At 38.8% G+C, this 12,994-nt stretch overlaps 1 protein-coding gene across 1 annotated transcript in view; it reads left to right on the top strand.

The window, feature by feature from the left end:
- Nucleotides 1-326: 326 nt before the first annotated feature.
- Nucleotides 327-12,994, top strand: part of HPSE2 (heparanase 2 (inactive)) — a 219,739-nt gene continuing 207,071 nt past the window's right edge. Inside the window, exons 1-2 of the mRNA XM_075842712.1 lie at nucleotides 327-592; nucleotides 9,006-9,160. Coding sequence (XP_075698827.1) covers nucleotides 327-592; nucleotides 9,006-9,160 — 421 coding nt within the window. The remainder of the gene's footprint in view (nucleotides 593-9,005; nucleotides 9,161-12,994) is intronic.

Raw genomic sequence — 12,994 nt, 5'->3', positions numbered from 1 at the left:
GTTTGCGTCTTGCTGAATGTGACCCCGGCACATAAGGGGTTAAGGATTCACCTTACCTTTCAGCAGCACAAGCAGATGATCCTGCAGCCTGAATCTCTTAAATGGGCGGTGCTGGGTGACTGGGACTCTTGGCCCGAGCTGCTGAAAGGCTGGTCAGGGGCGTGGGTTTCCCCTCCAGCAGCACCAAAACATAGCAAAAAAAAAAGGGCTCAGTGACATGCACTTGAGATAAGAACAATTAGTTTCCCAGTGAGCCTCCTCCTGACCAGGATAACGGTGTGTGTGCAAGACCAGAGCGATCAAAGGCTTCCGACCTCTGCTGCACCATGCTGCTGCTGCCCCCCTGCTCCCATCCTCTGGAGGTCTACCTGGTGCTCACATTATTGACCATCAGGATTCCAAGGGGCTCAGGTTCCCCTCAATTTGGGGAAAGGAAACTGTTCCCTGTCTCAAGGTCCTTAGGTGTGAAAGGAAGGACCTTGATTCTCCTTGATGTCAACACCAAAACTCCTATCAGGACTGTGAGTGAGAACTTCCTCTCTGTTCAGCTGGACCCCTCTATCATCCGTGATGGCTGGCTGGACTTTCTGAGGTAAGCCCCACAAGGCAGGGTGTAATAATGCTGCACCAGAGAGGAAGGAGTTCATGTCATGCTATGAAATCGATACTCCATTTCTAAACCATTTTTTTCCCCTTCTTTTTTTGTAAGCATGTTCTAATGGAGAGCAGAACTGGTTTCCATTAAGATGCACATGTTTGCAATGTAAAAAGCATTTCAGAAATTTATCAGTTATGACTCAAAATAACCCTTCTGCTTGCACATAAGCAACAATTAGGCGTCTGGTAACTTTGCTGGGAAGATGACTATGGGGGGACAGGGGCCACAGAGGCTTCAGAAATGTTTTGCGGTCTATGGCAGCGATAAGCAGATTAGTACAAAGAGGCTGGGAGAGCCTTCCACATACTGCCCAGACTCCTCATAACTCAGATCCTGACTTTTCTCTGGCTCCACAAATAAATATTAGGAGCCAAAATTTCTCCACTGGGTTTCTGAGGCAACTGCACAAAACATGTGAACTGTAAAACCAGTTTAAAGCCACTTTGATCATTAAAGTTCCTCTGATATATAAAATCATACAGGCAGCAGAATGTGTTCAGTCTCCCAGTCTGTGATGAGAGCCATTACTGGAACCTGCTCTCCAACTGCAAACGCATCAGCAGAATTCTTTCTTTTAATTTGATCCATGACTTGCTGCAGATTAGTCTTGAATTACTGACCTGTGCCTGCAAATGTTCTGGTGATTTAATTATTATATCTAACTGATTGTCCGTGGGAGTAATGTCTGACTTCTAGTCATCTTATAATATACCGTTTTATGTTTTGAAATAGTTCACTTATGGTATTGTAAAAGATATTTATGGAAAAGGAAATTGTTACATGAGGCTTTTAACTTTTTTCTCATAAAAAGATTTGCAAAGCCAAGTCAAGAAAAAAATTGGTGTATTTATTTTATTTGCAAAGCCAAATAGAGAAATAAATAGAAATTAGATAGATAGATAGATAGATATGAGATAGATAGATATGTGATAGATAGATAGATAGATAGATAGATAGATAGATATGAGATAGATAGATAGATAGATAGATAGATATGTGATAGATAGATAGATATGAGATAGATAGATAGATAGATAGATAGATAGATAGATAGATAGATAGATAGATATGAGATAGATAGATAGATAGATAGATATGAGATAGATAGATATGAGATAGCTAGATAGATAGATAGATATGTGATAGATAGATATGAGATATTAGATAGATAGATAGATAGATAGATATGAGATAGATAGATAGATAGATAGATAGATAGATAGGATATGAGATAGATAGATATGTGATAGATAGATAGATAGATATGTGATAGATAGATAGATATGAGATAGATAGATATGAGATAGATAGATATGAGATAGATAGATAGATAGATAGATAGATGGATGATAGATAGATAGATAGATAGATAGATAGATAGATAGATAGATAGATAGATAGATAGATAGATATGAGATAGATAGATATGAGATAGATAGATAGATAGATAGATAGATAGATAGATAGATAGATAGATAGATAGATAGATAGATGGATGATAGATAGATAGATAGATAGATAGATAGATAGGTATAGGTCTGAGCGATAAATAGACAAAATAGTTAAATTGGTAGATTAGATATATAGTTATAAGATATAAAGATAGATAACTGGGTAGATAGATATTAGATAGGTATAAATATTAAATCAATAGACAGATATTAGATAGATAAAAAAACAAAAACAAAACATTATATACATATATTCTTTGATGGATTTTATTTATTTATATTGAATTCAGTCAGTCAGAATCAGTATTTTTCTTGTACAGGTTCCAAAATCTGCAGCTGGTTGTATTCACACTGGTGTTCTTCTATCACTTTTTTTTAATATGTTTTAAAAAAATGCAAAAAAAAAATAATTCATGACATATCCCATTCATTTCTATGGGACTCAAACTGATGCCAAAATATATCAGTTCATTTTATCCTCAGTTAAGTCCTAAAGAAATAAATGGAATCCGTTGACTGATCTTTAATGTTTAAGACAACTGATCGCAGTACAAATAATAGCAATGTACCAGTGTGACTGCAGCCCCTGTGTCTGAGTCCTAGAAATACAAATATTTTAAATAGAAAAAATAAACTGATTAGAAATCTGATTCAAACTGGTATAGTTTTATGGTTCAGTTGTAAAGGCTAATATAAATATATCCTAACTACCAAAAAGTGCTGGAAGGTCCCTGGAACCTAGAACATAAGCGCATATAGAATTATTGGCAGAAAAGTAGAAGAGTCAGGGTAGTACTATGCTTTGACTGTGAGGATGTCGTCTTAAGGACCACTACTCAGTCATCAACCATAAAGAATACCGCCATGTGGAACGGTGGCCTCAGATAAATAAGTATGTTTGAACAATGCTGATGTTTAGCCACGACCTTGTACATGGGTGACCAATAAAGAAAGGATTGTTTCTATACACACGCAGGTTCCTTCATTTTCTATACAAATCTGGGCACATAAAGTAAGAGTTGGTAACACCATGTGTTGGTATCAGATAATAGATTCTATCTATCTATCTATCTATCTATCTATCTATCTATCTATCTATCTATCTATCTATCTATCTATCTATCTATCTATCTATCTATCTATCTATCTACAGTAGAAGAAGCTGCAGCAGTCCAATTATGATGCACAAAAAAATATTTCAGCCCTCTCTGCGGGGTCTCTTTTTAAATAGAGCAGGTTGAGCATCGTGGTAATAATGTTCACAATTGGAGTTCTGGAGCTTTTTCTACCATAGATGTGTAGAAATTTGGGATCGAAGTCTCTGCTGCCTGCACACTCCGGATATACAGTGCTCTTTCTTTCTTTCTTTCTTTCTTTCTTTCTTTCTTTCTTTCTTTCTTTCTTTCTTTCTTTCTTTCTTTCTTTCTTTCTTTCTTTCTTTCTTTCTTCCTTTCTTTCTTTCTTTCCTTTCTTTCTTTCCTTTCTTTCTTTCCTTTCTTTCTTTCCTTTCTTTCTTTCCTTTCTTTCTTTCCTTTCTTTCTTTCTTTCTTTTCCCAACATCTTGGAAAATCATTATAGACATCCGGGACCGGTGTTATCTGCTCTGACCAGCATTTTCCCTTTGTCGGCAGTGGACACCATATTGATTTTTGCCATATGTCATTAAAAAAACCCTGTGTAATCTCTACAAATAATCATATAATTTATGCCACAATCATATTATTGCCTAAGATAATTGTGAATATGGATTCCTTGTAGCATCGTGTAGGCCCGGCTGTCCTCCCGACTCAGTATGGGAATGATACTTGAACTTTGTTGTTGTCCCTTTAAATATTTTATACTGTTATCACCTTCATTGGTAAATATGCCTTCTACAGGTAGTGAAAGATTTTGTATATATTTGGGGATATTTACATTTATGTGCTAGTTTTTTTTAGCATTGCATATGTGATAGAAGACTGGCTGTGACGTTGTCTTGTGGCACATGACATATTTACAAGATAGAATATAAAGATATTCACAATTATTATATGTTATGGATGCATTGGATCCATCACATAGGAGATCAGTATTTGGAGGTATAAATATTGTTTATTTGGTTAACCGCTTTGTTTTACATTGTATCCTTGCAAGTTCAACATATCAACATATAATTGAGAACATAATTATTAATTCGGTCTCATTGTAGCTAAACATTCCTAAGCGGACAAGACTGTCATGAGCTGGCAGTAGAAACTGAAAATAAAGGCGCATGTACATGACCATGTTGCTGATCTGCATGCTCCATTGCATGGTGTATTAGGGCACGTTCAGACGTGGCAGAATTTTTCCGCTGCAAATGTTGGTGCAGATTTGGGGCAATTACGCAACGAATCTGCACCAACATTTGCATATTTGACAGGTAAGTCAGACGTTGCAGATATCACAGCGGACTTGACACAGATTTCAGTTTTTGCATTGCAAAGGCTGAAATCCGCAGTGAAATTCCGCTTCTTCTCCGCAACCTACAGTGCATGCTGCGGAGGGAAAATTCTGCACCGCCTATGGTCCACAGCGGAGTTTTCCGCCATGTCTGAACTAACTTGCCCCAAAATGTGTAGAAACAAATGTAAAAAACGTCCGCTGGAGAATTCCACTGCAATTCGCCACGTCTGAATGTGCCCTTACGGTACTTTAAGGAGACAACATATAGTGGCCCATAGAGTGCTTACTGTTCTGTAATACAGAATTAAAGGGCTCCATGTGCCTTGTTCATGAGGCCTCAATGAAATGGGATCTACCTTTATAAGTAAAGTCCGCACTCCATAGACGTAAGAATAATCACCACTGATCCATCATAAATAGTGTAACCTATAATCGTTTCATCTACGTTACTGAAGCCGTCAGTTTCAACTGGTGCAAATAAGTCCTGCCCATTAACACAAGTGTGAAAATTGTTTCACATTTTTTATGTTATTCATTACTTTTAATGTTTCATGGAAAAATAATATGGAATACGATTTACAGAAATGGGAACCTTTTTTTACATCACTCAGATTTATTTACAAATTCACTGCAAATATTATATATATGCCATTTAATAACCCCACCTTCCTGAAATTGAACAATATTGGAACCCTGTCTGGATCAGTGCAGAACTTTACATCTATGTTCAGCTTTAGTCCAGATTGTGAGTCAGGACTCCGTAAACTCTGCTCTACTTCGTGGCTACGGTTGAATTTGCTGATGGACAATGTAATAACATTTACTTTCCCTGTGTAAGAAGGCGAATAATTGTTTCTGTGCTCCATCGGATGACGAACATTAAAGAAAGTATTCTTTAAAGGACTCCATTCTTTTCTGTGTGATGCACAATAATGCGTTAGCTTATATAATTATAGTCAGTTAGTCAATGGTGCAATGTATATGTGTTTTCATATCTGTATTGCCATACAGAATCTGCATAAGTCAACCCTTCTTTCGATGCCATATAACACTCAAAATATCCCCATACAAGTTAATATAGGGTGAAAAAAGGCAGAGGCAAATTTGATGTGTATGACATCCTTACTAAGGACCGGTCTTTGTATATTCTATATGCAAGAATAAATACAGATGAAAATACTAATGAGAATATGGACAAATACACACAAACATCACAAAGCTTCAAAAATAAGTTTGCTCACACAAGTCACACACACATATATATATATATATATATATATATATATATATATATATATATATATATTACCTCTTCTTTTATTATATACTGTATATATATTTCTTCTTCCTTTATTATATATATATATATTTCTTCTTCTTTTACTATATATATATATATATATATATATATATATATATATAAAAAATTATATAATAGACACACACACAACTGGTCAAAAGTTTTGGACCACCTACATTTTTTGAGGTTTTTGGTAATTACACAATTTAATGTATCAAATTTACTAAAATAAAAAAGCATAGAAGAGATAAACATGAATAAAAATGATGGATTAACTTTATTATGACAAATTTAATCTAGATCTTTGACCCTTTAAAGTCGCCACCTCTCGCTGATATAACCGCTTTACACAATCGAGGCGTTCTGTCTACAATTGCATTCAGATATTGTTCAGAAATGTCTTCGCAACATTGTTTCAGAAGTTCCCACAAATGTGCCGCACTTGTAGGTTGCTTTGCTTTCACCCTTCTGTCCAGTTCATCCCAAACAAGCTCAATGGGGTTTAACTCTGGATCCTGTGCAGGCCATTCCATTCTTTGATGCCTTCCGGCTTCTTCTTGTCTTCTTAGGAAGTTCTGACATAACCTAGAAGTATGTTTTGGATCATTGTCTTGCTGTAATATGAACTCACTAAGTAAGTGTACACCAGATGGTATTGCATGGTGCGACAAAATTCTGTGGTAGCCCTTTTTGCATCCTTTCACGTACTCGACGACGTACAAAAACCATGCGTCATGTACCAAAGATGTCAAATTTTCATCATCAGTCCATAAGACCTTCTTCCACTCTTCAGTAGTCCACTGGAGGTGCTGCTTGGCCCATGCAAGTATTTTTTTTTTTTTTGCAATCTTAGCGGTTCTCTCTCTTGCTGCTACTCATCCTGTCAAACCTGCAAATAGAAGTCTTCTCTTCACAGTTGAAATGGAAACTTGTTTATTTTTTGCTGCATTAAGCTGGGCTTGAAGATTTTGTGCTGTGTGGCGCCAATCACGAAAACTGTTGACTGTTGACTCCTAAAAACTTGTCATCTGATTTTGTCGTGGCCTTGGGTCTGCCAGACCTCTTCCTGACAGAGTTGCCACCAGTTTCCAAGTGCCTTTTGATGGTATAGGAAACTGTACTGACTGCCGTCTTGACTTACTTTAAATAAAGGGAAAAAAGAGAGGGAAGCGGGTCTCTCGAAGGAAGCCGGTAATTCAATAGGAATAAAAAGGTATAAAAATGAGTAGTAACCCTGAGACTCTGTGTGGCGCTGTTCCTCAGGGAAAAATTCAAAGGCTCTATTGTCTTCATGTATGAAAGCGTTATTTTGCTTAAAAAGTAATTGCACTGCACAAGAATACGCGTTTCGAGCATGAACCGTGGCTCTTCATCAGATACAAACACTGCGATCTTGGCTTTCTTGGCAATTTCTATGTAGGACAGACCTCCACTTCTAGGGTTATAATTGTCTGTCGTCTTTTGTTAATTGCCTTTTTCTTGCCATTATGATAGCAATGTGCTCTGTCCTGAAGAGCAAAACTGGCCAAATCCTGCCCTACAGGGTGCTGTAATGCAGTCTGTTCCGATACTGGTTATATAGAATCAGAGGGTTGGAAAGTTATCTCCAAAAGTTGAGACACCTTTAGGAATACTTTGCATACAATTTCAAACCATAAGTTGCTTTCTGTTCTGCGGAGCAGCTCTCCTTGATGTCTTCCCTGAAAAAAACCCCTTTGGTTAAAATAAAAAAAATCATACTATTGTGGCATTTAAGGTTAAAAATTCATATTATTTTTATGTTTTTAACATGTTTTCGAACCTTTGAAGCATTTCATGTTATTTGCTGTCCTAGAACTGTGTTAATGATGACGTGATGATAACATATGGGGACAAGAGATCGAAGTAACGAGCGCTCGTCCCTATCCATAGCTCCGCGTGACAGGAGCAAGCGAGCGCCGATCAACGATGTCTCGGCCGGTGTAAAAGGCCCTTCACTGATAAACTGATTCAACCAGATATTTTATAAATCTTTTTGCATTAGTCGCACAAAAGATACAACAATAAACATATCCAGCAAAACATTGGGGTGGACACGGCACTTATTTGAATCCTTATTATCCTTCATCTATTTTTGCTTCAAAGGTCGCGTTCACACTAGCATTAAAACAACTGGTCATGATGGATCTTATTAACTGTTTTGGAGACAAACCTAGACAAAGTGCATATGTTTGCAGTGATCAAAAGACATAATGCACTACAGAGAGGTAACTTGAAGCTTTTTAGTCTAAATGCAAAATCTCCTACAGGGCTCCACACCTTCTATGTGCCATTTCTAGTATTAATAAAAAATATTACAACTTTTTCATACATTACTTTGATTTTATCTTGAACTTGTTACTGGTTAGCTGTTACAAATTGCTGGATTTAGATCAAATAGTATGCCGTATTTATAGATTCTTATCACATTAAAGTAGTCTCCTTGTTTAGAAAACTAATTTTTATATTCCGTTTTAGGGAATTATAAGCTAATAGAGCCTCTGTTTAGGATCCTCATCTCTTGGCCAAAGTGGAGAGCAGCTACAAAAAGAGCATCTCTTGCTCTGGAGGACCTGTCCTGTCCTGCATTACACAGACAACCCATTGATATGAATGAACACTGTGTAATACTTAATTTCCCCTGTGGTGGTGCTGCAGGGAAACTGAACACTTATTGTTAGCTTTCCCTACAGATTACAACTGATCACTGTGGGTCCCAGCAGGGGGACACTTTGTGATCAGTTTATTGTCAAGGGACCTTTCTAACAAGCAGGGATTGTCCAAACTAGAGAACCCCTTTAAATTACAAATACATGGCTTCTGACCATTTTGCTCCATATGTCATCTCTTTGAACTAAAAAAAACTTCAACTTATGTGTTCACAACCAAGAGATTTTTAAGGTAAGAATCTGTTAAAAAGACACATTTCAAAATTAGAAATTTGAATATTAAATCCTTATTGTCAAGCGAGGAACATTCTGTTGAGAATAAAATTCTCTATATATTTATTTGCAAAAGATTTGCACAGTAGGGAACAGTTGCCCTGAGCAATACTATAGTATGTTTGTACTTGGCGTTATTTCACTGTAATTCTTAGGTCTTCTTAGGTTATATATAGAATATGTGTTTCATTTTGTTTTTGTTTTCTTCCCAGCTCCAAAAGGCTTGTGACTCTTGCCCGAGGTCTGGCTCCTGCTTACTTGAGGTTTGGTGGTAGGAGAACTGATTTCTTACAGTTTCAAAACATAAAGAACCCAGCAAAGAACAGAGGGCCTGGTCCGGATGACTATCTGAAAAACTATGAGGATGGTAAGTCTCTATAGACAAGATTTAAAGGGGTATTCCTATCTTAGACATAAGCCATATATGCCTGATAAGTGGTGGTCCTTCTTTTGAGAACACCAATAATGAGGAAAATGGGAGTCCCCTGACTCCAGTCCCACTAGGCAAGGTGGTTGGTGTCAGCTGCATCCAAGTGAAGGTTGAATAGAGAAGTGTCAGCGCATATGGTCGTCTCACTCGATGTAAGGCAATAGGAGAAAGAGAAGCAGCCAAGCCTGACCTTATGCCTTAGGGTATGTTCACACTGGCTATTTTCGTCCGTTTTTCGGGCCGTAAACGGCCGAAAAATCGGAAGCAGAACGCCTCCAAACATCTGCCCATTGATTGCAATGGCAAAAACGGACTTCTGTTCCGACTGGCCGTTTTTTTACGTGGCCGTTTTGAAAAACGGCCGCGTCAAAAAAACGGCCGCGTAAAAAAACGGCCGCGAAAAAGAAGTGCAGGTCACTTCTTGGGACGTTTTTGGAGCCGTTTTTCATTGACTCTATTGAAAACAGCTCCAAAAACGGCCGTAAAAAACGCCAAGAAAATCGCGAGTGGCTTAAAAAACGTCTGAAAATCAGGAGCTGTTTTCCCTTGAAAACAGCTCCATATCTTCAGACATTTTACGCGGCCGTTTTTTTACGCGGCCGTTTTTTCCGTGTGAACATACCCTTAGCGTATTTTACTGCTCGTTTTCTTTTTGTATTTTTTTTAAATAACTGCTCAAAACTGATTGGAAATTAATGAATAAAATGAAATTAGTTCTGGCTCTTGTCTACACACTGCAGTTTTTGATGCAGTGGGATGAATGTTTTTTTCAGGCAAAACCAGGAATATATAAAAAAAACCAGAAGATAATTATAATTATTTTTTTTATTTTTTTTATCACTTTAGGATTAAAAAAAAAAAAGTACCAAAAAATGACATCTATGGCGTTGGAGCCTGGACTACATCAGTTTTACAGTTGTATATACAGAACCTAATGCTGTGTTTTTAGATCCTGATACAAATTGATGTAAATAATGCTTCACGTTGGGCACATTTTTTGCAGAAATTTTTGAAACCAAAAATCTGTTTCATACGTGTGTTTTTTTTTCTCCTGCATGTGCATGGATTTATACGAAACCCATTCAAAAGACTGGGACGGTAGCTAAAATGTTCATGCTATAAAAATTTAAAGAATCAATGGAAGGATCCTTTTCTTTATATTCGATTTAGGCCTCATTTACACGAGCGTGTGCGTTTTGCGCGCGCAAAAAAACGCTGCGTTTTGCGTGCGCAAAAGGCAATTGACAGCTCCGTGTGTCATCCGTGTATGATGCGCGGCTGCGTGATTTTCGCGCAGCCGCCATCATAGAGATGAGGCTAGTCAACGCCCGTCACTGTCCATGGTGCTGAAACAGTTTAAGTCTTTCAGCACCGTGGGCAGTGACTGTCTCCTGATGTCGCGTACCCGAACATTTTTTGCCGGGTTCGGTCAAAACGAGTTCGGCCGAACCCGGTGAAGTTCGGTGCGCTCATCTCTAATTTGACACTCCGTTTGGATGTTTGTAACCAGAAAAGCACGTGGTGCTTTTCTGTTTACATTCATCCTTTTGACAGCTCTTGCGTGATTTTCGCGCATGCAACGCAGGACCGTCAGTGTGGCATGCGTTGTTTTCACGCACCCATTAAAGTCAATGGGTGCGTGTTGCGTGAAAAACGCAAGAATATAGAACATGTCGTGAGTTTTACGCAACGCACTCACGCAGCGCAAAATTCACGCATCGTCTAAACAGCCCCATAGACTATTATAGGTGCGTACGACACGCGTGAAAAGCACGCGCGTCGCACGCGCGTATAATACGCTCGTGTAAATGAGGCCTTAAGGGCAGTATTTTATAGTGACTGGTCCGCTAAGTAATTATATATTATGATTGACGGCCGCTAATGTATTGCCTATGCACACAACGACCTTCAATCTTTGGAGAGGGTGCAAAGGGAGTTCCGTGCTCATGACTACAACCGACTTATAATTATGAGGCCACTGTATTTTTTGTTATCCGCTATTAAGAAAATGGTGCAAGACTTTTTATGTAATTGCTATAATAACCCAGCAGACCTGTCACTATAATAAAGCCCTTAAATAGGGCGCCATATTCTTATTAAAAATGCTCTTTAAAAATATGTCCAAGGATTTGACATGCTAGTGTGAACCAGCCTAACATGTTAGGGTATGTTCGCACGCACAATAAAAACGGCTGAAAATTACGGAGCTGTTTTTAAGGGAAAACAATCTCTGATTTTCAGACGTTTTTGAAGCAGAAAACGTTTTTTGAGACTTTTTTTTAGGTCCAGTTCACACTGATTTTTTTTGACACATTTTTAAACGTGGAAACTGCATCGGAAAACGCGCCAAAAAACGGCCGAAAATGCCTCCCATTGACTTCAATGGGAGGCGGAGGCAGTTTTTTCCTGCGAGCGGAAAAACTGTCTTGCGGGAAAAAGACACGACATGCCCTATCATCTGGCGTTTATATCTCTTGACCTTCCATTGACATCAATGGGAGGCAGAGAAAGCATATTTAGCTGCGTTTTTGCCCATCAGCGCTCAATGGCCGCGGGTGAAAAACGTAATGAACAACGCTGCGAAAAACGCAGCAAACAGCGGAGCTGTTTTTAAGGGAAAACAATCTCTGATTTTCAGACGTTTTTGAAGCAGAAAACGTTTTTTGAGACTTTTTTTTAGGTCCAGTTCACACTGATTTTTTTTGACACATTTTTAAACGTGGAAACTGCATCGGAAAACGCGCCAAAAAACGGCCGAAAATGCCTCCCATTGACTTCAATGGGAGGCGGAGGCAGTTTTTTCCTGCGAGCGGAAAAACTGTCTTGCGGGAAAAAGACACGACATGCCCTATCATCTGGCGTTTATATCTCTTGACCTTCCATTGACATCAATGGGAGGCAGAGAATGCATATTTAGCTGCGTTTTTGCCCATCAGCGCTCAATGGCCGCGGGTGAAAAACGTAATGAACAACGCTGCGAAAAACGCAGCAAACAGCGTGCAGGCAGATCAAAATCTGCGGAATTTTGAGGAAGAATTTTCTGCCCGCAAAAAACTCAGTGTGAACATACTCCTTAGCCGCTTTAGGAGCAGTTTTTCAATTGACCCTATGAAAAACAGCTCCAAAAATGGCTGAAGAAGTGGCACGCTCCTTCTTTTTACGCGCCGTTTCTTAAAACAGTAGCGTCCAAAAATGCCCCGTCTGAACTAAACACTATTTTTTCCATTGATTTCAATGGGAAGCTGTTTTTCAGCGTTTCACTAGCGTTTTTCAAGTCGTATTTCGTGGTGTTTACGCCCCAAAATACGCCCGAAAACACTCTGTGTTACATACCCTAAGGGTATGTTCACACGACAGCGTCCGTAACGGCTGAAATTACGGGGATGTTTCCGCCTGAAAACATCCCTGTAATTTCAGCCGTAACGGCATGTGCAGGCGCTTGAACGCCGCGTCCATTACGGACATAATTGGCGCTGCCATTCATTGGAGTCAATGAATAACGGCTCCAATTACGGCCAAAGAAGTGACAGGTCACTTCTTTGGCGCGGGCGTCTATTTACGCGCCGTCATTTGACAGCGGCGCGTAAATTACGCCTCGTGTGAACAGACAAACGTCTGCCCATTGCTTTCAATGGGCAGATGTTTGTCAACGCTATTGAGGCGCTATTTTCGGACGTAGTTCGGGGCAAAAACGCCCGAATTACGTCCGTAATTAGTGCGTGTGAACATACCCTAAATGTTCAGGGGAAGCTTCTGTTTTTGTCCAGGTTT

The sequence above is a fragment of the Rhinoderma darwinii genome, chromosome 11 (genome assembly GCF_050947455.1).
Source record: "Rhinoderma darwinii isolate aRhiDar2 chromosome 11, aRhiDar2.hap1, whole genome shotgun sequence".
Lineage (NCBI taxonomy): Eukaryota > Metazoa > Chordata > Amphibia > Anura > Rhinodermatidae > Rhinoderma > Rhinoderma darwinii.
Note: the sequence above shows the minus strand (reverse complement) of the source record. Positions and strands in the feature narration are given on the sequence as shown.